The sequence below is a fragment of the Phaethon aethereus genome (genome assembly GCF_964289735.1).
Source record: "Phaethon aethereus genome assembly, chromosome: 2".
Classification (NCBI taxonomy): Eukaryota; Metazoa; Chordata; class Aves; order Phaethontiformes; family Phaethontidae; genus Phaethon; species Phaethon aethereus.
Genome location: NC_138582.1, coordinates 99,056,668 through 99,084,053, shown reverse-complemented (window position 1 = coordinate 99,084,053; position 27,386 = coordinate 99,056,668). Strand labels below are relative to the sequence as shown.

Sequence of the window (27,386 nt, the reverse complement as noted above, 5' to 3'; positions counted from 1 at the left end):
AGATAAAGATGACTTCTTGCACCACTTAACAAGAAGGCAGCCTGCTAGAATCAACTTCGCAAAGGATTGCACTACAAAGCTTACTCTTTTTCAGATAGGAAGAAGTAAGAGTACCTGTCTGTACATAGAAGTACCTTCAATAGTGACTGACACTTGAAGGGCTAAAAGAGAACCTGATCAGACCAACTCAGTGTGGTAGCCTACCTTCCCCTAACAAACATCAATAAAATTCTGACAGGGATTCCCCAAGCAGCTGCATGAAGGGAGGAATCGGAAGAAAAGATCACAGATTTTAGATCATTTAGTGAGAGTTTTAAGTGGTCTATTTCCTTATCAGTCATCACCTCTGCTCATTTATCAAGCTTGAAAGCTACTACCATGCATTGCCATTTTAAAAGTATATATTTTGCAACAGGAAGAAAAGAAATAAGTCAAAACCTGTAATAGGTCAAAACCTGTAAGAAACACTTGAACTTGTCAGCTGGCACAGGACCAGGAAAGGGATTATGCTATTGGACAGCTGTCACAGATGGAGGCCCAAGTTTTCAGAAGTAATTTGCGATTAGCTTTTAGATGCCTGAATCAAAAAGTTAGAAAGATAATTTGAAAACTGCTTTTAAGAAGATGTGTATGAAAAGCCAAAGATGGACGTTAAGAGATGTAACCATGCCAGACTGCTAATCATAATATAGAAAACAAAAGAACACCACCCAAAAGTGAAAGCACATTCCACATTCCTCCAGTGTTGCACTGGAGGAAGTCTTTCATAAAATTAAAAACTTAATTTCTGACTGCAGACTGATTCAGTATCAAATATGCAAAAGGAATTCATATCTTTCCATAGCTTTATGATGTTATGTAGCTACATTAATTTTGGCAGAAGAGGTAATTTAAATCCTTTGGGAAACATTATCCTCTTGATATGAGCACATAACTCAGTTTAATAGGATTTGCATATGTATAACAGTAGGGAGGATAACCCTGAGTTTGGAAAACAGCTTTGTATTTTAATCAGTTTGGAAACACTAGTAAAAAAACCATACTAGGGACAACTAATTGAACAGCATTTGTTAACTCATGCTAGGTAATAATTGTGCGTTAATTGATCAATATTTAGAAACAAACATAATAAACAAGTATGTTTTGGAAAATCAAACAAAAGAGAACTGTTAATATAATTGAAAGAGAAGGGCAGGTAGAAGTTGCACTGTTAATCACTTATAAATTGCAAGTTTTTTACAATCCAGACCATATCTGTGCTATACCCAAATTGTATAATTGACTGTGTGTGCAATCTCTCAGTTGCTCAACAATACAGATAACAGCAGTAATGGTATAATTATAACTTACAGCTGAAGTAGATAAAAACCTGCTAGTTCTTAACTAGTGGTTGTAATTAAGAGAGGAGAAAAGCAGTATTCACTGCAACTGCTTATGTTTCATTAATAAAAGTGGATTTTAAGTTCCAATACAGCAAAGCAGCTGCACGCTGCATCCAAGCCCTGACCATGTCTTGACACAAGACAATGACTGGGGAATGCCACTTGACTTGTAGCAGATGTAGGGAAAATAGCTCCGTAAGCAGTGATTGAGCAGCAGCTGTAGATATGGAATGCACTAGATGGAAAGCAAGCATTAAGCACGTAAAGAAGAGGTTACTTTCTGTACCCCAAGCGTCAACTCTTGTTTTGATCACATCAATGGCGTGAAGAACCAGCTTTACTTCCTTTCTACCAGTTCCCCCCTGCACAGGCAAAGAAATGCACACACCTTCGTGCACACACGTGCCCTGCCAACCCACGGATAGCGAGGGAGAACAAGACAAAGCGGGACATGCGCTTTCCACCCCCGGCGAAGCGGTCAGTTACGGCGCCCAGCCCCCGCCGCGCCGGCCGGCGCTTCAGCACTAGGGGCGGCGGACAGCTCCCGCGGGCTCCCGCGCGCCCCGCCCCGCCCCGCCGCGAGGCAGGAGGCCGGGCCCCGCCGCTCGTAGGACAGACAGCAGCCCCGGGGTCACCCGGAGCCACCCCGCGCCCTCCATGGCACACCGGTAACGTCACCAGCAACGAAACGGCACAGGAAAACCAGGTATGTTTAGAAGCAGGTGGTTTTGCGGGTTCTTTCACACATACTCCCCAAAAAATAAATTCAAGAACATTGCATCTCATAAATAACAAGTTTCAAAAGCAAACCCTGCACCATGCAGCATTATCAAATACGAGCAAAAGTCGCTAAACAAATTTTCTAACAGCTGTTTCTTTGGAATGGAGAGTTCTCAACTAGGCTGCTTGGTTTGTGCTTTCTGAGAAAACAGAAGAGTAAAACTAACAGCTCAGAAACGAAGCGGGTACCAGTGGCACGTTTCACTCGCTTTTTGGCTCACTCACTCAATACTGGTTGCTAAGCGATTTTTTTTTTTTTTTAAAGCTCAAAACTACTCACTGCCAGTTGGATTAATGAAAACACACACTTGCACTACTTACAACATTTTTCATTTATATTTCTTGATACACTGGTACTGCTGCTTTGAATTAGTTCTTTTAAAGGAATTCCATTCCCAGGTTTGAAAGCAAGGACATAAATTAAAGAGAGACAGGGAGAGGGGAGGAACAGAAAGAAGCTAAGTGTAGTTATCAAATTTTTTCAGTGGATTGCAGGAAAGTGGTACCTAGAGACTTGCACATCCTCTGGGACTTGTGGCAAAGACAGCATGTCTAGCTCAGCATAGAGATGTGAGGCACCAGGTGACCTGAAGGTGCCTTGCTCTTAACTGGTTTATCTATTTATAACTACATGACATAACATTACCTGTGACAGCACAAGTCAACACAGGGTTATTTCAGCAGTCAAATAACCATACACAGTGTCTTTTTATTTACACCTTACGCACAGCGATGTTCTTTCCATTTTCACTCCCAGTTCTTTAGAGCTGAAACCTGGCATGTGGCACTGTCTTCCAGCCTGTGCCCTGAAATGCCACCCAACTTACCTACAGCTTGGTAATTTTTAGGAAGTCATGATCAGAAAGAAATAATGACCCACTGTACGATGTAACCAACTGTTCCGTCAATGGTAAAACCAAACTGCATATTAGCCATTACCAAGGGTGTAATGACAGCAGAGGTAATGGGAGGGGGAGGGGAATCCATTCTATCCCCAAATGGAGGAGAAAACACATCTCTACCATCTCCAACCTTCTGCCAGCTGAAGGGGGGGAGGAGAGATGGGGGAAACTGCAGCATGGCAAGCAGCAACTCCAAGGCAGCTCGTTTCCCTTTACAGCTGGCTGTGAGTTGACAGACTCAGCATCAAAGACTGTTACACAGTTGGGTCATTTTCTGCGCTGCTGCTGGGACTTGAGGGAGGCTGCAGTAGAACTTCCTGGTCCTCCCTCACGCCCCCTCCCCCCCCCTCCCCGACAGAGGAAGTCTGGTTTGGTGCAGAGAACCAACAGAAAGAACTTTCTCTTCCTTTGTTTTTGAGAGCAAGTAACCTCTGGTGCAGTTTGCTGTTGACAGAGCCCATAAGGAAAGAAAAGGTCAGGGAAGGAGGGAAAACCACAGGCCTATTAGGAAAGAAACAGCATAGTCACTATGTGCAGGATGAACTGAAGGGGACAGCCGAAATCTCAAGGGAGCTGTGAGGAAGAGGAGGCCGAGAGAAAGGAGCAGCAGTGGAGAACACGGGCGGAAAGGTCAGGTAGAGAGTTGCAGGAGGCTCATCCTGATAATGGGCAGGAGGAGGTAAGCGTGGGGAGCTGGAGGCGTGCTGGTAGAAAGCATCGGGCTGTACACCCATCGAGAGTCACAAAAAGCAACACTGAGACAACGGGGACCTCACAAGACTGAGAAAAAGTGGACAACGCAGGAGCAAGTTTCCTTGCACTTTTGATGCACAAACCCATCGGGAAAGAAGGCAAGAAGTGAGAGGGGCGAGAGACCTGCAAAACGCCAACGGCAGCGCCTCCAGGAGGGATGCCAGAAGAACCTGGCAAGGAGGGACTGCCCAGAAGTCTTGTGGGGAGCGTGGTGCCACGCTCTGCGGGTTGAGAGGACGGCACGGTGGGAGAAGGGCTGAGCAGGGAAGGGAAGCCGGCACCCGGCGGGGCGGGTGAGAGGTGCGGGGGTAAGGGAGCCAGGGCCAGAAGGGGCCGGGGAGGTGCGAAGAAGCGAGCGCCTGGGCAGGGCCGGGCGGCAGCGCCCGGGGAGCCCGCCGGCGTTGGCGGGGGAGGAGGCCGCGGCGCCGGGGGCGGCCCCTTCCCTCCCTGCCTTCCCCGCCGCCCGGGCAGCAGCCGCCGGTCCACGGGCGGCCGTGGGCGAGGCGGGCCGCTCCCCACCCCGCCCCACGCCGTGCCGGGCCGTCCCTCACCTGTCCCGAGGTTGAAGGAGATGCGGGCCTCAGCGAGGTAAGGGGTGTCGCTCTTGGAGCGGACGCGGCGGATGGGTCTGCGGTCGATGTCCTCCTCGGAAGATGCCGCCATTAATGTGGGCACGGTGAGCAGCGTGGCCCGGCGAGCTGGCGAGGGCGAGCGGCGGCGGGGGGCGGCCGGGCGAGGAGGGGGCGGTCGGGGAGGGAGGGAGAGGCGAGGGGAGGGGGAGGGGAGGACGGGGAAGGAGAGAGGGAAAGGGAGAAAGGAGCGGAGGGAGGGAGGGAGAGAGACAGGGAAAACCCGTCAAGGATCTGCGGACGGGAGCGGCCGCGGCGGCTCTGCCCGCTGCCCCTGCCCGCCGGCAGCGCCTCCGCCGGCCGAGGCCCGCCCGCGGCCGCTCGCCTCAGTGCGGCGACCTTCGCTCCGGGGTGGACGGAGCGGTGTTCCCGCCCCTGGCCCTGCCTGCCCCCGGGCCAGGCCCTGGCTGAGGTGCCAGCCCCCCGCCAGGGCAGGGTCCCAGCTGAGGTGGTTTCTCGCCCTCAGGGCAGGGTCCCGGCTGAGGTGACTCCTGCCCTTCCCGCCAAGCGCCTCGGCCTGGTGGAGGTGCCACGGGCCGCCATGGGCCTGGCTGGCCGAGGTGCCACCCCAGAGCAGGCCTGGCACCTCCCGTCCCAGTCATGGGCACCTGAACCGCACTCTTCTAGCTTAGGGGTCCCAAGACTCAAAGCATGGCTGGGTCAAGACTTGGTGGGAAGTCTAAGGGCTCATCCCATCATCTCCTTCTCCTCTTTCCTTGGGCAAACCAGTTAAGTAAAGCAGAATGGTGCACCATTGAGCTTTGAAATGCGAAGGGGACTGAGGCCAATGTTTAAAACTGACCATCACTTAAAGCTGGGGACCCATATTTGTAAGTCATTTTGGGAGGTCTTTGAAAAAATGCAACCATAGGCAAAAATCATTGACTCCATTCTCCAGCTGCAAACTGGGGACAATGTTTTGCTGCTTATCCCCTATGCTGTCTTCTCTATTTAGAAATCAGTTCTTTCTGTAGATGTTATTTCTTACCCCGTGTTTGTAGGCTGCCTGCCACATTAGTGCTCCAATTTCAGTTGTGACCTCCAGACGTTAGTGTAACGCAAACAGTTAAAAATTCTTTTTAATTAAAAAAAAAATCTCGCTATCACTAAAGTACTACATAACCTGAGAGTTAAACAGTTAAAATATGTGCCAGGGATTATACTAGTTCATCCCATTTAATTCAGATTTTTTAAACAAAACTCAGTCTGCTTAAAGTCACTATGTTGTCAGTACTTCCAAAATCTTTTGTTTTGGTCAACCTCAATGAGAAAAAGGACCAGGGAATGCTGGGGTTCAGTAATTCTGAAGGCAGCAATAGTAACATTAGCTGGTCTGAATTTGGGGGGGACAGCTCTTTTACTCATTCCTGCAGAATCAAGATTTTTCTGTTACACTTTTGCCAATTAAACACATAGAGGTTTTGAGGCATGCTGGATGTTTTTCCTTGGTTGTAATGTTGGGTTTAGCTGAAGTCTGCTGTTCTCTCTAATCCCTTCATAAATGTTCACAAGAACTTTCATGTTTCTGGATGCCTGGAGTGGGTAAGATATATTTATGTCATGTTTGCAAAGCCATTCTCTTTTGCTCTGATCCGAATGGCTCACCCTAGCTAAAACAGGGGCAAATCTTTAGTTAGTACTTGCAGGAGAATTTTGAAAAGGATCCCTGTTCATACATATGCAGGTGCCTTGTAGTAGACAGCAGTGACATCCTTGGATGTCTGGTGAACCACCATACCATTTGTGAATGAGGACGTACCATCTGGTCCATCTGCATCTCAAAAAAAGTCTTTAATTAACATCATATGCTCTTTGGGGAAGGGGGTGGTCTCACCATTATCAAGGTTGAAGCAGATCCTAGCTTCTTCTAAGTAAGGGGTGTCACTCTTGGACCGGAGTCTTCTGATGGGTCTCCTGTCTATGTCATCCTCAGAAGATGCTGTCATCAGAGTGGGCACGGTGAGAAGAGTTGCCCGACGAGCTGGTAAGAAAGAACAAATGAAGAGGAGAATAGCAGGAGAAAGGAGAAATGGAAAGGGGGAGGAAGAGGGGGAAAAAGAAAAAAAAAAAAAAGAAAAGAGAAAGAAAATCACTCAATGGAAAAGAGGATCTCTAGCAGGTAGTAGAACAGGCTGTTTGCTGTAAGGTCCCTGCCTCACATGCTGCAGAATTTAAGGGCTGCACTGAATGATGCCAAGAAGAGAAAAGATGGCTGTGTTGTGTGCCCCAAAGACACAGGTTATAGCTCTGTTCCTGCCACAGATCGCTTGTTCAAAGTTCATAGTTTTGCCGCTTAAACCACTCGTTTTGCAACTTCTCAATAGCTACAGTCTCTCTTTTTCTGAATACTGTTTTTGAGGCTGTGATGCCTGAGTAATGGAAGTATTTAAGTGTTTGCAGAAATCCATGGAAGCTGTGCTTGGGACACATGACGTGATGCCTACAGCAACTATTCCAAAACTCAGTTTCTTGTTGTCTTGATTTGGGCACTCAAAATTAACAGCTATTTTTTGCTCTTGATCATTTTATGTCATAGTTTCTTAGTTGTGAAACAGAGAGAATCATTTTCTTTCAGTAGGGATTTCATGAAGACAAATTCATTGATATTTGTAAAGTATTCATATACTTTAGTGAAACACCGATGAAAGTCCCGTGAGGAAATTAAGATTGCTATCTTCTGAACAGGGTTTAAATGGCTTGGGGCCATGCCTTCAAGGAAGAGAAAGCAAAATATTTAACACTGGCTCATAAAGTGAGCACTGCCCACTCCATGCACTGATGAAGCAAATGGTAGGATAGTAAAAAATTACTGTGTCATCATGCAATTAGAAACCATACCATAATGGATATGTATAAGAAGACTAAATGAATGTTGCAGAGGCAACCTTCATTCTGGCATTGCCTAAGTATTTAGCACTTGACCTTACAGCCTTGGTAATGTCCCTTTAATGTAGGTGGGTTTTATGTGAAATTATTATATTATATAATTAATGAGCGGCTGCTGAATGCTTTGGGTGCTGAGCCTATAAATTACACATCACAAACAGAAGAGCCTCTATAAATATATCCATCTCAGTTCTCTCTCTGAGTAAAGATTGTCGCAGATGCTAGATGGGATCTGGCTGATCACTGAAAGCATGAGCACCATGCACAAGTACCTTCTCAGTGTGTTTCTTTCCCCTCCACCTCATATATACCTGGAAAGAATTTCAGCTTGCAAGCCCATCCTTACCCTTAGTGTGGGACTATTAACATTAACTTTCATGTAGGACCCTCTAAGAGCCTAGGAGCCTAAACCCTGGATGTTTCTGGCTGTTTGGGCATTACCTGGCATAACAGTCTTTATCTTAGGGCTTTTGTAACCACCACACTTCAAATAACTAATAATGAACCCTTTCCCCGCTGGGACTGAGAGCATGACTGATAGTGACTAAGAGCATATTCTGCAGCCTGCTAACTATGATTCTTTCTTTTAAAAGTTTTTGAGAGTTCCAAATAATACCTGTCAATCAGAAGCCTTCAGATGCCTAAAACCTGACTTAGGTGTTAGGTATGATAGCATATAATTAGTATGAGTTAACAAAACCTGTCATGCTCTGTTTTTCAATTTGCAGAAGCATTATGTAGTTTACTAAACAAGGAAATCTGCGCTGCTGGACGTAGCAGTTATTTCTGGTCTAACTTGTTTTCTGGTTTTAAATAGATTTTTTTCAAGTTTTTGCTCATAGCATTTGAATTTGAAGTAAAAGCAAAGGGCAAGAGTTGAAATTGATTTAATGATTTAATGGGGTCAGCTATTTAGATTAAGCTAAAGTAAATACTGTGACTAGACTGTAAACTATTACTCTCTTGTAATAGAGGTGTACAGTAATGAAGATAAAAGAGAATGAAAAGTTTCTGCTATGGAGAATTTTGTGTACTGCATCATCAAATTTACACTTAAGGAAGATTTATCTGTATATGAAGCCAGCATTGTCAGAACCTCTCATTAAACAACCATGGAAAAGATTTGTCTCTTAAAACTGGCATGATCTAGCTGTAGTTAAAGTCAAAGTCAGTGAAAGGACACCCATGCATTTCAGGGCTGGCTGGATCATAGCACAGGAATCTATTAAAAAAAAAAAACACCACCAAATTGCATATACAATTATGGTAAACAGAGAGTAAGAGTGGGATTTTCTGTATAATTGTTTATAAATAATTTTTACCTTTTGGGTCAAAATATTGGGATCTGGCTTGTATTCATTTTGACTAAAGGTAGGTGGATGCTGGAAAATGTTTCCTGGAGTAATCATTATATATTACTTTGACAACCATTATTATCTCCACTTTGTGTATATTACTAGAAGGAGTTTTCAAGAATGACTAAAAATCTTAAGTAAACATCGGAAAAATTTCAGAGGAAGCTAATAAGTATTAAAACATTTTGCAATAAAAACCCAAGATCAATTCTTACACAGCCATGGAACTGGAAAGTATAGCTGATCACATTCCGATAGCCATACAGTGACACTGTATTTATATTTATGCATGCCGTGAATATGCCTGTACACACTCTTTTCCTAACCGTAATCTATAGCATTCCTTGTTACGAGAATTACTTGCAATATATTTGTTAGTAAAGCTGTCAACCTTTGCCCAGTGTGACCCCTGGGTCCATCACAGATAACCCACCAGTATCTCTAGATTCAGCTGGTCTCCACAAACCAGCTCAGTCTCTGGGACACATCAGAAAGTGTCCTCTTGAAGGTCTTGGAGTAAAGGAATGACATTATGCTACACATTAAGGGGCCTGCTTATGCTGCAAATGGATTTGATACCAGTCTGAAAACTCATTTTAAGCAGCTGCTCTAACAGCACACGTAAGGCAAATCAGTTATTTTGGTTAAATTCTTTCATTCTGTTTGCATTGTTCCTCATAGGTTTATGCCACGATTGGCACATTGCAGCAACATCTTGTCTGGTATTTGTTAGAAAGGGAAAAGGTTGCTTATGGAGGAAAAATACCTTAAAAATAGAAATGCCCTAATGTACATAATGACACCTTAGTACTGATTATATATAAACTCACATTTGTTGTCTCAAAATGTTGTATGTTACTGAAGTATGACACAAGTATACCTTTGGGAGAAGGGAATGTGAAATACATAAATTATTATATTGCTTGTTCAGAGGCATTTTGAACATATAATTTCAATATATTCAGTTACATCTATAGGTGGTCCAATTTTTGAATGCTGTTTGAAATTACTGAAAACACAGGGGACGGTTTGCAAAGAATTTTTGATAGCTTCCATTTCTGCCATTAAAATACATTTCCACATATTTTAATAAAAATATTAGTACTACTTTTTGTTTGCCAAGAACTAGCTTTATGTTTTGAAGAGTTATAATATTGATTTTTTAAAGATTTATGTTTTTCAGAAGAATTTTGGACATTTTTAATTGGAAAACTTCCAGAGGTGAGATGCCATCCTCCTAAAAAGGAGTCAGAGAAAACATGAAATGCTCATCTAGATTTTTCCATCCACTTTTATCAATCGACTTTTATTGAAATGTTTTTGAAGTATCCCATTCGTGACACAAATACCCTGGTCATTTTTGGCTCAATAGGGTCTTCATCTAGAAAGTCTGATTTGCATAGCAGATTCTTACCTTGAAATGGCAAAAACATTTGAGACCTCATGATTTTAATCTTAGTACAAGCAAAGCACTAAAATGTTTCTGCTAGAGATGTCTAGACCTAGAGGCATTGGAAAGGGTGTGCTTCTGACACATATTCAAAAGCAACTTCAGATGACAATGGAAATAGCTGTAAGGGAATACTGTTTTACATCAGAAATCTTTAAGATTTTTTTGAAGAAAACCTCATTTCTCAGGGCAAATTTTGAACAACTTTGTAGAATACCTATGAAAATATTTTAATTGCAGTGCTGCTGTTGCTGATTGATTGAGTAAAACTCTTTCTCGCTACTTTTTTTTTTTTTGTTAGAGAAACATATGAGCTTCTTATTCAGTTCTCTTACTTCATGCTTCTGTGGAAAGGGCTCACCATGGCCTAACATGTAGAAAATGCACACAGAAATGTATTTTTGGCTAAATGTAAGCTTTAAAAACATTAGTCCAGGTACATTTTGATGCATCTAAAACATGATATTCCATATGTGCTAAAAAAAAAAAAAAAGATTGTGCATATTCTTCTTTAAAGACAGACCAAGCAATGGGTCCAAATGGGTGTTTACCAGGAAAAAACATCTTTTGGTCTGATTTAAAGACACTTCACTTTTGTCTTGTTTTAAATGCAACTGATAAAGAACAACATTTGAAGGATTAAAGATGGGAAATAGGGTATCATTGGCGGGAGAGGAAGAAAGTGTAACAAGTGTGCAAGCACTGGAGAGGACATAATTTATCATTTATGAAGAATGATTTATAGGCTTGTGTCTCCTGAAAAAACACAGAAGCACATGCATATGGATTGCTTTGTGTCTCTAAAGCAAAGCTGTTGAGATCCTTGACACCAGTTTGGTGGACATCAGTAACCTGAAAGAAAGCACTTAGATACATAGTATTCAAACACAGGCCTGAGGGTTGCAGACAATAGTACACATGCAAAAGGATATCCACTTTTACGCTGGTTTGTGTTATTTGCGTAAACATATGAACAATATGCCTAACTAGCATTTTTTGTACATTTTAGAGGAAACATGCTTGTTCCTCTGCTGTTGTGTCCAAAGGCACAGGCTTCAGGAAGCAGACTATTATAAAGAAATAAGTAAACCAGCTAAATTATTATGAAATAGGGGCAAGTAGAGGCTGAGGTATTTAAAATTAATTTTATTAGAAAAAATCAGATTTATGTTTCAGAATGAAATTTTTTCAAGTGTGATCCATGCATAGGTTTTCTAAAGTTCTCTGTTTTTAGGGGTATAGAGAACTGGATCTCCAACATCCTAGTTTTATCCAGGTATGCTGCTAAGAATTAGAATAGCCTTATTTCTTCTGACTTTAATTTGGCTGACTGGGTATTGAAATAAATGAACAAAAAAGTAGCTGAAGCACAGTTACTGCAACTAATCTTGAGCTATTTTTATACAATTGGTGAAGCTAGGCTACCTGGCTTTGCAAGCCAGAGACTCCAATCATGACACTCAGTTGCCTGTTCCTAAATTCTCAATAATGGGGATATGCTAGAATAAGAAGTGGAAAAGGAAAAAAAAAAAGTTTAAAAAGGATGAGGAAGAGGCTGATGTTGATCAGTTACTTCCTGGGATTTAAAGGGAGGGAAATTACAGCAGGAGCACACATTTGCTGTTACTAACTTTTCTGTTTATTAACGTTATTAGTCTAAGAACTAGTGACATCACATGAATAAAAAAAAGAAAAAGACCTGCAAAATAACATAACTTTGAAAAGATGTTACTCTATGGGATGGATTAATCATAAAATTTTGGTGGATGGAGTATCCTAACGTTACTTTACAGAAGGAACATCTGCAATAGAATCATTCTGGATTAGGATCTGGGGATACTGCAGCAGTATGCTTCTGTAAAATACTGGACATAATTTAATATGCAAAAGCAGAAGGGAGGTAGCACTGAGTAGTCAGCAGTGATTGAATTCAAATATCTAGAATGAGTCTGGACTATATGAATTAAAATAAATGAGGAAAAGTGAAGTGCAATGAAATAGATATAGGAAGGAAAATATGGAGTTAAAACTATACCTGGAAGTATTTTATTAAACCTGGAAAACCGATCAAGAAGAAGGATTTCCTGAAATCTTTTGAGCAATTATCCCTTATGTGTCTGTACAGTCTTATGCATCTCTTAGCCCTTGGACGGATGTACTATATTTTTATTTCCATATTTTTTTCTACTTTCCATTTTTTTATTCACACCTTACATTCATCAAGTAGATTGCAGGAAGGTGGCAACCAGTAAAAGCATACCTAATGTAAGTGGCTCTGTAAATTATTTATACATACAAAAGATAGTTTTAGATAAAACTTCAAGAAGGTTTTGTTCTGTTATTTAAACACGCACAGTGTTAAATGGACTGGCAAGCAACTTCAAGGTATGTAGGAGCACCTTGGAAATACTCAATTAATGCACTTAATTTTAAGCTTCATGCCCCCTGCTGGTGCAAAAGGAGATAAGACTGGAAAAGTGAATGCGCAGGTCTCCAGGAAATTAGAAACGATTTTATCCTTGAGTCAGAAGTTGCCTGAGAGCAGAACCCAGACTCCCAGCAGGGACTGGAGGGTCTGATTGTCTACAAAGGTGGAGTCACGTAGCCCAGAATGGCACCCTGACTGCATGATGTCCAGACTGTCCTGTCAGGTTGTGGTGTGGGGTTGCTAGAAGCACCAAGAAAGGGGCAGAGTCTTAGGGCCCCTTCCATCAGACTCATAGTTGCAGAAAAGTGCTAAGCGCAGTCTGCAATGGACAGCTCATCTTTTATGATGGTACCTAAAGCCTTCATTTATAATGTAGTGGGCAGAAGTCATTCTTCTCTCTCAGAATTCATCCAAGGGGCTCCACCCCCTTGTATACAGTGGAAGGGAGGGGTTTCTCGTTTCTTCATCCTGACTAAGCCTGGGTGAGAACTAGGTACCAGTGGCCAGGACCCTGCGTGCAGTCCCTCCACACAGTTTAGTTGGCTATGCTCAAGGCAGGCTCTCTGACATGGCACAGCTGTTGGAGACAGCAGCTTGAGAAGCCCTGACCAGCTTTGGAGCTGTTTGAGAAAGTGGTAGGAAGCCTCAACAGCTGCTGCCTCCCTTCTTTTGGGAGGTACGTTTACATTGAAGCCATTGCCCACTTGCTCAGTGAGGCTGTGGCTGTGCCCGTGGCTGGCTACATTCCTCACTGATCCACATCCAGACTGCTGACTTGATCTCCTGCTTGGCCTCATACCTGCCTCATCGCCATGGTCTTGTCTGATGATCTGGATTCTTGGCTGAACCTGGTGACCATCACCGGACCTGCCCTGCTCGTGTGTTGCAGTGCTTTACCTCTCGTAGGTGAGGCCGCTGCCTCTGCCTGTCTTCTTGACTCTTGGCTCACTTTCCGTTATGGAGCAGCCTGCTTCTGCCGCTCCTCAGCACCAGCCTGCTCAGCTCTGTCAAGTATGAGGTCTTTCTTTGCATGCCCCAAAGCATAACTTCAAGTAGAGTGTCAAGATCAAAGCTGATGTCTCTCCAAAGTACGCTACCGCTGAGATGGGAGCTGCACATTTACAGCTTTGGATTACAACTTGACCTGTTTTGGGGAAGTTACTGTCTCCTGAATTAGGACCTATCTTGCCTGACAACGTGATTCCTCTATGCGAACAAATGGCATTAGCACAGGTATCTTTCACTCAAGTTAGCTGTCCAGGCTTTCATAATCAGTAGAGAGAATAAGGCAAGATTTATATTGTCCCAGGGAAGATGTCTAAGATTAGGTGAACGCTGCTCTTAAAATTACTGTTTATCTCCACTGATACATGCCAGGCTAGTCAGAAATCTTAGGTCTTCACTGAGGACACCCAAGGGGTGAGCTGAATCCTATTCTAGGGCTCATTATATACTTTCAGCCCTCATGGCTGAAAGCCATGGTGGATTTGTATTTAGAATACATTCACATCCAAGAATGACTAGTATCTTCCACACACTTCAAAGGGAAAAGACTTTTTTGAAAATTAAAGTCCAGCTCCATGCTTGGGTTTCAGATTCAGACTTTCCTAAGGCAAGGGGCTGGATCCAGGGGATCACAGTCCTTTCTTCCCTGCTTCTGATTTGCGGAAGTATCACGAGGCATTACGCACTTGGCAAGGACACCCCCCATCTCCTAGATACCAACATACGGCCACAGAAGAGACAGTCAGGGAGGGCTGTGGGGCTTAGGATATTTCTGTCTTGTATCTGAAGACTACAGCCAGCTGGCTTCATTTACCAAGTTTTCTAAATCTAGATAATCCTACTGCCAGATCCAGCTTTTGTGACTTTTCCATCCCTCCTGCTTCACTTTCCTTGGAGGAAACGGGGAACAGCTGTTTGAACAGCAGATGCAGCCCAAATGGCCAAACATCCTCTGTTCCTGCGCTCAGCCCACAGGAGTGAGGTGATGGCTGCTTCTGCAGAAGGAGAGGATGGGAGAGGAGGCAGCTGATAAGGTAACACCTCTCCCCTCCTACCCTGCAGCTTTCTGCAGGAGTAGGGATGAGGTGTGGGCGTTTGTGCAGGCAGCAAGGGATAAGGGACCGGTTAGTTGCTGGGGGCCAAAACCCTGTTTCAGTCTGCTGGATGTCAGAGCATGCTGCAATCAGCTACACAAGACCTGAGGTCAGCTGAGGTTTGATATCATCTACTAGCAATGCCATCATAGCTCTTTGAGTTCCTTCCCAACATTTTGCAGTCCTATTCCTTCCCTTCTCTTCCACCCACAAGGAGTGGGTACAGGTGAGAATGAGTGCTTTACAGCTGCCATTTGTAACATTGTCATATCATTAATTTGAAAACATTGGAAAGGAGTTTTTTTCTTGATTTGGAGGATCAAAGGATTAAAAAGAAGAAATCTTCAAATCTCTCAGAAAGAGTAAGTGGGTCATAAACCCTCATTCTACAGTCTGTAAACAGATCATTTTGTAATGCAATAACTAATAACTAAAGTAATAACACATATAACATGTTCTGATGTTTCTAATTAAATGGCAGAATATTGTAGTCTTCTTTCACTCAATTCTGTCATAATGCAGTTTTAATGCATATACACCTGCTGTTTGATAGCATGATTTGCTAATAGCATCATGTTATTATAGTAACGTCAAATAGTTACTTGCAAACCCATTAGGTAGATCTGGTGACAATGGTCTCTTGCAGACTTTTATTCAGTTCCAAACTAGTTACTTGACCTATGCTATTTATGGTGGATGAGTTCCACACATTCAGTGTATTTTTTTGTTTGGGTTTTTTTTCCAGAAAGTTATAACTAACACAGTTTAACCGTTTCTCAGAAGGCAGGTAAGAAAAGAAATATGTTATTTTTGCCCATGTTTGGAGAAATCATGCAATTATCTCATATAGAAATGCCTGTTCTGTTGAAGACAGCCTTAAAATTTGGCACAAGGTACAAGGATGACAGGATTGATCTGTACAGGCAGTATCTAAGCACACTCGATAGGCTTGAGTTCCTTGTCGTGTACAAGGGGTAAGATAGTTCAGAGGAAGGGGATGCTACCATCAAGAAGTTTGGGGCTAAGGATGGTGATAAAGGCATTTTCTACAGGAAGCCTTGATGATTAAACTCTTCCAGTGGTTTGTCGTTTGGCCTGCTGAAGCCATTTCTGTCACCTCAGAGGTGCTCAGTGCTACCTCAAACAGTAAAAGCCTCCTGAAACCTCTCTGCACAGTCCACATTTCGCGTCTCACACCTATTGCTAGTGGGGTTGTCCATCAGAAACGTTGTCACTTCTGCACTCTGGGCGATTTCCCTGCTGGCACCCAGCTTGTGGGAAAGCAGCTGACCTCAAACACAGAGAGATGAAGAGAGGAGTGAGTGCTAGAGTTTGAGGAAGAGGTCTCACAAGCATGTGAGGTAAGAGATGTGAAGGACAGGAGCTGGGGAAAATGCAGTAAAAGGAGCAAAGAGAAAGGTGAAAAGTTGAAGGGGACAGAGCATAAGTGCAGCATGGCTCTTATATCAATGTACTGTTTCCAGTTGTGGAGGCGATTGGGGCTTGGGAGTCTCTGTACCATTCTGTGGTGCATGTTGTTGGTGTCTTTCATAAAATGTTCACAAGCAGAGGGACAAAAAATCCCCAAGTCTCAGCTCTGGTTCCTCCTTGTTTTGGCCAAGGGATAGAAGCCCACGCAACAGGTCTAAAGGTCAACCCCTGCCAATGACTTCCGTATCAAGGAATACAGTTCTGCACGAGGGATTTTTTTCCTCATTTTGCATTTAAAAAAGGCAAAATAATTTTATTAAAACAAGGAATCAACCGGGTGCTAAGGTTAAAATTTCAGTCACACATCTAACTGATCAGTACAAGCATCTCTATACGTGCTAACAATATAATTTCTCCAAGTATGGGTAAGATAATGTTTTTTTCCCTTGCCTTCTTGGAGATACTTACAGTGAAGGTTGCCTGTGCAACCCTTATTAGTCAGCTTGCGCACATTACTGTAATAGACTTTCACCGCATGAATACATATTCCTTCTTTCGTAGTCCTCTCCGTACCTTGCAGTGCACAGGGATGCTGTTGATAAATTGTTATAGCCTGTAAAGCAGTAAGTTGTAGGTTCCTGAATTTTAGTTTCTATGGAATAGAAAGGGGTGTGCTCATAGGGATATCAAAGAACTCACTTTAATATTACTTCTGTAGCAATGCTCAGGTGTCCATTTTAGAGATGGAGAAAAAGCCAGCAAAATGAGTCATTGCCCTCAGCCAATTTTTTCCCTGATTTTGAGGTGCTTAGCATTTGCTTCTGTTCTTCAATGCAGAAAGCTGTGTTGTGACAAGAAGGGTTTTCTGTGACTTGTACAGATGAAAATGTATCACAAGAACTGGGGCAGCAGCTGGGCAGTGCAGCATGTGTTAGGCAGCAGCACCTCAGCTGAGCCGAAGGGTAAAGGTGGTACTGACCCCCCGTGTATCCTGGGACTGTGGCATCCCCTGGGTGGATTAGGTCTTGCTCTGGGAGAATGGGCTCCAGAGGCAAGGCAGAACTCTGTTGTCTGGACTTTGAATTTGGTTAGCAACTGATGAAATTAATGGTGGAAAAAAGCTGGATCACATTTTCAGAAAACAGGCAGTATGTAAAAACAAAAAAGGCTGATAGAGCTACTTGGTTCTTACAGTTTTCTTCAGTTTAATATGGTGTTTAAAGTTTAAGGAACAAAAAAACCTCTTCTCTCTGAAATTGCAAGTTTTCTCCAAAAATAGAGCTGGTGAGAAAAATGTGAACTGACTTTACCGAAAATATCATCTATGTTGTCAACAAGTCTCAACTACATTAAAGCAAAGAAGCTGGATTACTTTTTCCCTCTCTCACGCTGCTGCTGCTCGGTGGGGACCAACATTTCACAGGGAAGGATGCAGACCAGCGAGAGCCTGCTGTTTGCATACAGTGTGCTGGACTGCCTCAGGGCTTTCCCAAACCAGTTATTCCTACAGCACTGAGTAACACCACGTTATGATCCTGACAGCGCTGCTGAACAAGGAGGAGGGGAAGGACACCACAGGCTTACACAGCAAGCAGCGGGCCATTGCTGTCCCCTCTGACTCGTCCGTTTGGGTTCTGCAACACCAGAGTCTGGATCTTGGCAGTTCCTTTTGCTCCTGTTGCGCACCCTACAGCTCTCATAGCTTTTCCTTATCCTTTGAGAGGGTAGATCAACCCTATCATTACTCTTCTTGTAATCCCTTTTACACCACATGCATTTGGAAGGCCTTTACCTTTGGCCTCTGTATGCTTCTAGTAGGTCAGTTACAAGGGATGGCCCTTGCCTGGCCCTGTACATCTTAACTGTACAGTTAAAACAGTCATTTTCTGAGTCAGTACCAGAGTTTCTTACCTTGAGCTCCTTGACTGTAAAACAGTCTGTGAGCAGACTCGACATCCAGAAAGTAGTCCATTTTGAAGGAACTTTATGTTTGTGTACAATACTCCGGTATGGACGATCAGTCAGATTCCTGGGAAAGATTACAGAGATGTCAGACAGAAAAAAGCTGGTGAGTTCCTTTGTGGAAAGAATTGTGTAGGCAGTCACTAAAGTACTTCATTTGGCATATTAGGGTCAAAGCATTTTCAAATCACTATTCATAGAACTTCATAAGTATCCTTTTCTATTTTAGGATGTTTCATTTAAATCCTTGTCTAAAGACATAAAAGAAAAGCCCTACTGAAGTATTAGCAAGGTTCCTAGTACCTTGCTAGTACAATCACCTTTATTCTAGCCACAGTCTCCATTTCTTACAATACATACTTAGATTCACCTGCCTGTTACATTTGCTCTTAAAAAGAAGATCGGAAAAGCTTAGGGCAGAGACCTCCTTTAGCCAGATCCATGGCCAGCGCCTCCGAGTAGGCATTACTCTAACACACTACATTAAAGATAGCATCCGTGCCGCTTACACCAAAACACTGCACTAGAAAGGAAGACACAGTATTCTGGATATTTCGTTCCATCTAAATGACCAGCACCCAACCTTTCCTTCCCTCTTACTGTCCAGAAGTAGCAACAGAACATCGCACCATCAGTTTTAAAAGATGTGGTAAGAGCAATCATTAAGAAATGGTAGGCTACTCTTAGCACTGCTTCTTAGCTAAAGGTTTATATTTTTGGCATTCTTCCGAACCTCGGATCTGTCTAGATCCTAGATTACAACTGTCCAAGATGTACACTGAATCACGTTTGCCTCTACCGGGCAGAGTTCCCGGGATGATACACATTATCATGACCCTTCTCCAGCCTTCTTTCTACCTTCTGCATTTTATTCTATTCTGAACAACTCACATAAAAAGAACGGGATTTGCAGAAAACACACGATCCAGTCCTCTCCTCCACATCTCACTTAGCTACGGCATATAATCATAAGCATACAAACAGCTCTGCACAACATATATTTTAAGACAGACAGACAGAAATACCTCTAGCCTTTTTCCATGCAAACCTATCAGAAAGGTTTGAGGCAGGGAGTCTGACCCTTGCTTCAAGCAATTCCTTTAATTACATTGGCAAAAATCAGGAAACCGGGGTTCCAAACCTTTCCCTTTTTCCTCCGATTCAGTTTCCATCGATCAACATGCAGTCTTCTAAAATTCAGAAGCCTATCCCGATGAGAAAACTTTTAAAATTCCTCAGCAATTCACTTACTGTAGCACTCCCAAACCAGAAACGATACTTACTGCAGAGTATCAAGAGCTGCCTGGCAGTGGTGTAAGCTCCAGTAGTTTTAAGGAGGGTTTCTTTGATCTTACTAAATGTCCCCAGTGTAAGCAAACGATTTTGATTGTTTGATTGGAACTCTGATGAATAATGCATAACGTCAACTGGACTTCCTTTATCAGATAAAAATGGCCAGGAGATGTTGTTACTTAGCAACAAGAGGTGACACTACGATCATCTCCCCCACTCCCCCTCACTCTTCTTACTGAAAAATTAAGCCCCTGGTTTTGATTTGATAAAAACTTTCCCAAGGAAAAAAAAAAATCTACATCAAGTTTCCTTAAGAATTTGTTTTTCACTCTGATCTTCCTTGTTGCATCTCATATTCTGAGATATTTTTAAATGTTTCATAATGATTAACTGTAACACTGTGTTTTGTCTAGTAATTTTCTTTCAGTAAAATACCTACTTTCTCCATCATTTACCACAAGGGTAATGAGATTGTTAAATGTTTTTCTATGAACATAATGCAAATAACATCATGAAGAGATTAATTTCTTATCTGGTACTGCTTGTTGGACAAGGAAGACAGAAAAAGCAATACACAAAATGTTCCAGTGATGCTATGAAATATATAGATTATCCAAAAACCTTTCCTATTACAGAATTCCTACTTTTAAGTAATTCATTCATTCTTGAAGGTGCTCTAACATCTGATACAAGCATTCTCGAGGAATCATTGCATTCTGCTTAAGATACAGCCTTTTACAAAATATATGATGGAGCTTTTTTCAGGAAAAACACATTGACAAAAAACCAAAGCACTGTGAAATATTTTAAAAATAAATAAATAAAATCAGATGCAGGAGATAAGTACTTACCAGTGTTACTGACCTCTTTCCATCCTACTGACATGGAATAAGACTAAGCAAATGCAACCCAGTCTGTGAGCCAGAATGAACAGCTTCTAATTTTCACTTCAACCTCGAAATCAAGAGTACTGAATAGAGAAAGGTGACGGATCTGCTGTTTTATATTATGATGAAATGAAAGCTCTTAGCACAGATCTGACTAGAACTGCTTTTTTTTATACTACATTAGCCTGCTAATTTGAGGAAAGTGAAAGGCTTTGTTTTACTGTCTTTTATCTGTTCTCTTTGCTACCCCCACAATTTAATTTGCATTTAAAATTATTCTTATGTCTCCACTGCACTCCAAGGTATGGAGCATTTTCTAATCATGATGAATGTTCAGTGTGGTTTTTGTGCAATGCCACTTTTATTCTGAGCCAGAAACATGGTGAGTAATTATAATTGCCAGCTATTTTCTAGAATGAAATATAAAGCGGTTGTCTGATGCAGTTTCTGATTTTTCCTCCATTTAGCAGTACATTGCAACAAACTACTCAGTCAAAGCATCAGTAAAAACATAAATCAAATAGCACAGTGTCATGGCATGATAGCTTAAACATGCATATCTATAGACCGTGAAAGCTGAATATGTTTCTACCGAGATCTTTTCAATTATAATTTGCCTTTCCCAAGTTTGAAAGTGGGCTTGGATGGTTAATAAGCTGAAAAACAGCACAGTTATCTCTTGGTGGCTTCCAGTTCATCTAGTTTAGCATTACTAGAGCTGCACATTGTTTAGAATCCTTATGAAGCCAGGCACTAGGTGCTAACAAGGACCATGCTATTAAGTTGCATGGGCAACCCTCACAAGAGGGCCAGGACCCTGCTCCTTCCAACAGCTCTTAGTGTAGTTGCCCAAAGTTTGATTTTGGAAGTGGATCAGAAATTGAAGGCGACAGTGATAAAATGATCTTTTGATAAATTTAGACTCAGAAGTTTTGGCTAAAAGAAGTGTCAGGAGACAATCAGGCTTAGTCTTCCCATATTTGCAGATATTCTGCTCAAAAGATCAGGTGTAAATGCCCTCTGAAATCCATTGCCACCAAATGTTTCTGGTACTCAAAACTGTGGGTTCTGAGAGGTTAGATTTTCATTTCAGTATCAGAAAACACTGTATCAAGTAACATAGGATTTTTTTGGCTTTTAAGAAGATAAATAAACCCCCAGAGTACAGGCTTTCTGGTGCAGGTTAGAAAGTAAGAATCCCTGTGGGCAGATTAGTCCATGGGTTTCCACTCTTAAGATTTCTTACATGCTTCTTCAAAAGCACCCAGAGAGTATCAAAGATAAGGGTGAACTATATGAACTCCAGCTAGAATCTGGTATGGCTGTTCCTACACTGGCACCCCACGAAATACAGTTGGATTGAGTAGGTGTCTCACAGTGCCACCTTAGTGGTGGATCTTAGGCAAACTGTGTTCCTGTTTTCAGAGGTGTGACAAGTATTTTCATTCCTAAATACAACTTAAAGCAAAAACAAACAGCAAGAACACTGCAAGCTGCCATCTTTGCATTTTTGAGAGTTGCTAGCACCTTCCTCTTCGCATTTTGGAGAGTTTGTATTTGCCATGATGTCTACTGAATGATAGGTCCCTCCAAGCTGCCTTCTGATAATTGTTGGAAAACCAGAAGAAAGAAGAAAGGCTGACAACACAGAGATGCAGAAGGAAAAATGGAAGATGGGAGAACACTATACTTCACTCACTCCAAGGATCATATCTGCTTCTTTGCAAGCAATATGGAATACTTTTTTTCTTTCTAGGGGCACTGGATCTCCCAGTCAGAAGGAGGCCAAAAAAAATACAACCTTGCATGCTGGAGAATATTTTATAACACCTGTTCTTTAGCCTTTGGTGTGTCTTTCTGATCCTCTTTTCCATCACCCTTTCAGTCTGCATTGTCATCTTCCACCGTGACTGGCAAGCGTAGTCATTGAAATCACCAACAGCCTCTCTACTGACCGTCGCAAGACCATCCATCTTGATACCTTCATCCATCTCAGGGATTTACAGTTCACTTTAAATTATAGTGCAGCAGTTCTGACAGCTGCTAAGAGCTGTCTCTGACTAGGGGGTACTTAGCAACAAGAAAGATAACAGTGCCTTTATATTTATATGCTTCTGTGGCATACATCACCATGAGGGAAATCCTTGCCTGCCTGGTTACAAAGTCTTTAGAATGGTAGTGTGGGCTCAGATTTGACCCACAGTCCAGAGAGATCTCTACCCTCAGAAAGGGAAATCCATTACCTCCAGTTCAGTTGAAAAGCCTACGTGTCAAGAACGTTGTTCAGGTGAAACAGATCTGTTTTGAGTTAGGTATGATGCCCAGATCATATGCTTCACATATCCCTGAGGCTCACTCTGAAAATTTTGCACAGCTCTTAGCTAGTGTGTTGAGTTGTGTACTCTGACTTGGATTCCAATGAACAGCAGGGCACCTCAGGAGGCAGGACAGGAAAGGACAGCAGTAGCCAGAACCAGGAACTGTAGTCTCCATCTCTCTGAACGCTTCGCTGTGCTCTGTTAAGCCCTGAAGCCAAACTTCCAAAACCTCTGCTATTGACTGGACCTATTATCAGCACAGATCCCTGTTCAAGATAATGGGTGCAATGGTTTTGTAACATACACAGATACTCAGGGAGGACTAGACTGAGACTGAACTCTCTGTGAGCTAGACCATAAAACCAACCAAGCAACCTCTGCTAAAGAAATACTTGGAAAAAAACTGTCACACTTTGGAAAAATCTGAAGCCGGCATTCCTGATCATGAGCTTAAGTAAACTACTGCATCACATTTGACTTTTTCCCAAATTAAAAAGAGAAAAACCAAACAAAAAAAAAACCCCAGCCCTTAAGAGGAAAGTAATTGAACACTTGGCATTTAAAAGGAGTGAGTAGCCTTCTGGTTTTCTAACAGTCAGATACACATAGGCATAGGGCTAGGTTTTTTTCCTACCCCGAACTCTCTATTGAGAACATAACTGTTACTGTAATGACTCAGAGCCTGGGAAAAAAAAGTCTGCTGCTGACAAACACTAATATTAACCTGAAAGAAAGTGGGAGACAGAATGTAATGTGTGACTGAAGAAGTGTAGGCAAGGTGATTATTACAGAGAGTTGTTTCCTGAGGGGTACATTCAGAATAAAGGAAGAATATAAAAGTTTAAGCCCCTAAGCTATGAAGAACGGGTTTTTTTGAAATTATAATTATCAGTCTTGTGCTTAAATATATTAAAAAGAGAGGATTGCTAGCAAAATTAGGACATAGATATGTTCTCTATTTCTTATTTGTAATGCAAGACAAATATTATGATGCACACAACATACAATAAAACACAAAAATATTCAAATAAGGGTCACAGATGCTTTACAGTGATATAGACTAACATTGATGCTTTCAGAAGTTGCTACAAATTTTGTACAACTCCATTTTGGGGTTCTCAGGCTGAAACGACTTATGAATATTAAGAGCATTGTCCAGAAGAAGAGGCATTGCCAGTGCAAAGATATACCTTTTTAATGCTCTTGCCATAAAAATTATCAGTATGCAGAAACACTGAAGAGAGCATAAAGGTTGCCCTGGCTCTTGAAATCAGTGGAAGGTTTGGTTTGGGCTTTCATAGCATCAGGGTCACATTCTTGTTATTTAGCTCAAAAGCAAGAACTGCATGGATTCCAATGCAGGAGAGAGGAGCTTGAAAAGAGGCAGCTCCAGCATCCTGTGTCATGAACAAGAAGTTTAAGAAGTTGCTAGTTGAGAAAATCTTAAAAGTGCTGTCATGGAGAACAAAGGTTAGCCACCCTGCAATAGAAAAAGTCTATTCTAAGATGATATATAGCAGTTCAATACGCCTTCATTTGAGGGAGGAGAGGTTGAAGTCATAATTATATGATAAACAAAGAGGAGAGACTTTTGGAGAGCACCTATGTTAAAGCCTAATCCTTCAGTGCTTATACAGGCAGAAACTCTTCTACATTAATAAACTACCGTCATCCTCCTCAATTACATGGCCAGATTATTCTTTTTTCTGTAACAAAATATGCAGAAATGGAGGAAGAGGAAATTTCCCTAACTTGTTCCCACGAGTGACTTGGTGGAAGTAGAGAAACACAGAGCTATCTGTGGCAGGGGAAGTGGATGAAACTAGTAAAATAGATGTTTTGGGTAAACCTTCCTCCATTGCCCCGCCAGCATGCAGCAGTTGTGGAGGTGGAGGCATCCCTTCTGGATTCCTGCTCACTTTTCAAGGAGTTCTAGCAAAGAAGCTTTAAGGGGATTCAAAGGGGCAGCTGGAAACAATGACAGCAGACAACAAAATCATCTGTCCTTTGTGACTTCCTGGGACTGAGCAGTCACTAGAGCTTGGGCTATCCCCCACACAAAGGACAGTGTGACTGGCCAAAGTCTTAACCTTCATTGAAAAGAAAGGGAAAACCAGCACAGGGAAACTGGAAACAAATGTATGCTTACAGTCTCCTGATGGCCTTTGAGAAATTGCACTGATAGTGAATCATTCCTAAACCTGGTTTCAATTGGTTGCTGGTTTAAATGGGATAAATAATTCTGAAGTAATGGAGCAGCTGGACATAAATACAGTAACGTGATTACATTTGATAAAAAGTCTAGCAATTGCAATCTGGTTAGAAGAAAATCAAATGACTTCTCACCAACTGACTTTATGTAAGGCAAAGACATAACTATGGACTATTAATGAAGTTACAAGGTGTAGTCCTCAAATAACATGATGAGATTTAATATTCATAGGGCACCATGCACACATAGATAAATAATGCATATGAATTCCAGTCTCTGAATAATTTACATAAAAATCTATCTCCTTTTCTTTTTCTACATTGCGCTGTCCTCCAACAACTGCATCAACTTCTGATATGGTTTTCAAAAGTGTTTGGCCTATGGTTTCTATGATTAACTTCCCTTAGAGGACAATAATGAGAACTTCAGAAAAAACATCCACCTATCTTAAGTTTCCTGCCTTTGGCCTGGAGCTACAGGGGAGCCTCATCTTTTGCAGTGGGAATATTTCTAGGACTTGTAATGAAACAGGTGAATGTAATTGACAAAGTCATTGAGATGCCTCGAGTATTCCTGGACACAGCTTACTGTACCTCACTGCTGGAGTTATTCCAAAGTTTGCATGTACCTTTAACTTAGTTTGGACCCAGGTTTTTTATGTGCAATTCTGAATATTTTTGTGCATTTCAAATACGTAAGCATATGCAACTACATATTGCTGTGCTTTCCGTACTTTATTGAAGGATTTGATCCTGCATAATGCAGGTCTATGCAATGTCGAAAGTGACGAGCAAGATAACAAGTCAGAAGAACTTAATTCTTTCTTAATGATAGTGAGACTGTAGAGCTGTCAAGTTACTTCTGCCTGGTAGCAAAAGTATGGCCTAAAAGAGAAATATGCATTGCAACTATGTGTTCCATTAGCATGATGGGAGCTACACTAGTTCTCCTGTCTCCTCAGACATGCCTGCTTTCTGCCCACGCCCTCCTCCTCTTTCACCATACACCGCAGGAGAGTACTTCAAACTCTTCATGTTGTTCATGATTTCAAAGAATTTCTGCTTGCCTTTGAGCAAAACCTCCTTACACCTTCAGCAGGAATTTGTAGGGCTAACACCAAATTTGCATTACACCATGGAACAGCTAATGCAGATCCTCTCCTCCAGTTTCTTCAGCCTGACAGAAGATCAGGTCTTTTAACAGAACACCAGGCTGGAGGCAGTTTCTAAAGAACATCAGCTGAGGACAGGTCCAGTGTTTTACGTGGGTTGCACTTATTTTCAGTCAACCCCGTTGAGAAGAAAAATTATATGCATTTATTCTGTTGCCCAAGTTTCACTAATTATTGGAGACACTACAGTCACATCAGTGAGCTCTATCCCCATGAACTGACAGAACAGCGTGTACAGGCAGGCTGCAAATAATTGCCCTGACCAATGACATTTCACGGTCTATGGGTGATCTTCTCAAAATAACATTCAGTGTTTGCTCAGTGCCCCCCCAGGCTGATAAGTAATTTTAATAAAACATTGTCTTCAGGAGAATTAAGAAAAAAAGCACTTGTGGCACAGCCTAGAAGTTAGATTTAAAAAAAAAAAAAAATCATTTCACAGGTGCTTGTTTAAAAACTTACCAAAAATCAATGGAAAGTCCAGTGAAGTTAGAATAAACTCAGTAAGTACAGTGCCTCAGTTTCATTCCTTATTGGAGAGATCTTTCTCTTAAGGACCACCTTCAAAAACACTGAAAGTTATAACTTTAAGCCTCCTGATTAACTCTCATTTGCATATTGTGTAGTAGTCATTTCTGAACCATTTACATTTTTTAGTTTGCAAAACCAGCAAGGGTCCCTTGTGTGGCACACATACCATCCACACAAAATTTCCAGGGACCTAAATGCCAGCAAATCGTACAGCTGGCATCCCACTCCTGGTCACGCTTGGCGCGAGCGATAGCTTTAACATCAGGTGGCTGCAGGCTTAGATCAAATGCTGAGGTGCGCGACTCGCACCTCTTAGCTTTTTGAGGTGATTGTGTGGGAGCCCGTAGGGTAACTATTAATCCAGGGCTTGCCCTCTGCTGATTTCCAATATTCAAGCCAAGTGAACGTTACAGCGAGCGAATAGAAAAGCCTGGTCTGACAACCAGGTCTCACCAGTTCTGTCGTAACTGGGGTGTCCACAGGATTAATTGCAGGACATGGTTTTTCTTGGGTTGCTGCTGCAACTGATTTACAGATACTGCTCAGGAGGAGGGGTTGCGGTGATAGCTCCCCGTGCCGCAGAACAGAAAGAAACGTGAAGCTCAGAGCAGCTGTGGAATTACAACCCTGAAGCTACAAGGGTGCGTGTTTTGTAGAGGTCACTGTCTCTGCAGAGAGGTGAAGGTGACGCCTGGTCTGCTAATGTAGCCCCACTGCATTTTTTTGAGAAATATGACTTTAATATTTCCCCCTCCCCCATAAAAGACTCCCAGGGTAATAATAACAATAAAAAACCCTCCCCCCGATGTTTTTTTAAACACATCAAGCATCAGAAAAGCTGTCATTTCAGCCCAACTTCTGCCCATCCCTATGGCAACTAATGGAAGCATTTAATACTATATATACAAAATGTAATT

At 42.2% G+C, this 27,386-nt stretch overlaps 1 protein-coding gene across 2 annotated transcripts in view; it reads right to left on the bottom strand.

Moving 5' to 3' along the window:
* The window catches only part of PHACTR1 (phosphatase and actin regulator 1), a gene marked incomplete at its 5' end in the record, with an annotated part of 312,028 nt that extends 293,961 nt beyond the window's left edge, over nucleotides 1-18,067 (bottom strand). For both annotated transcript variants that reach the window (XM_081996841.1, XM_081996842.1), the window contains 3 exons: nucleotides 4,369-4,515; nucleotides 6,281-6,427; nucleotides 18,007-18,067. In XM_081996841.1, the coding sequence (XP_081852967.1) occupies nucleotides 4,369-4,515; nucleotides 6,281-6,427; nucleotides 18,007-18,067 (355 nt within the window). The remainder of the gene's footprint in view (nucleotides 1-4,368; nucleotides 4,516-6,280; nucleotides 6,428-18,006) is intronic.
* Nucleotides 18,068-27,386: the final 9,319 nt, after the last annotated feature.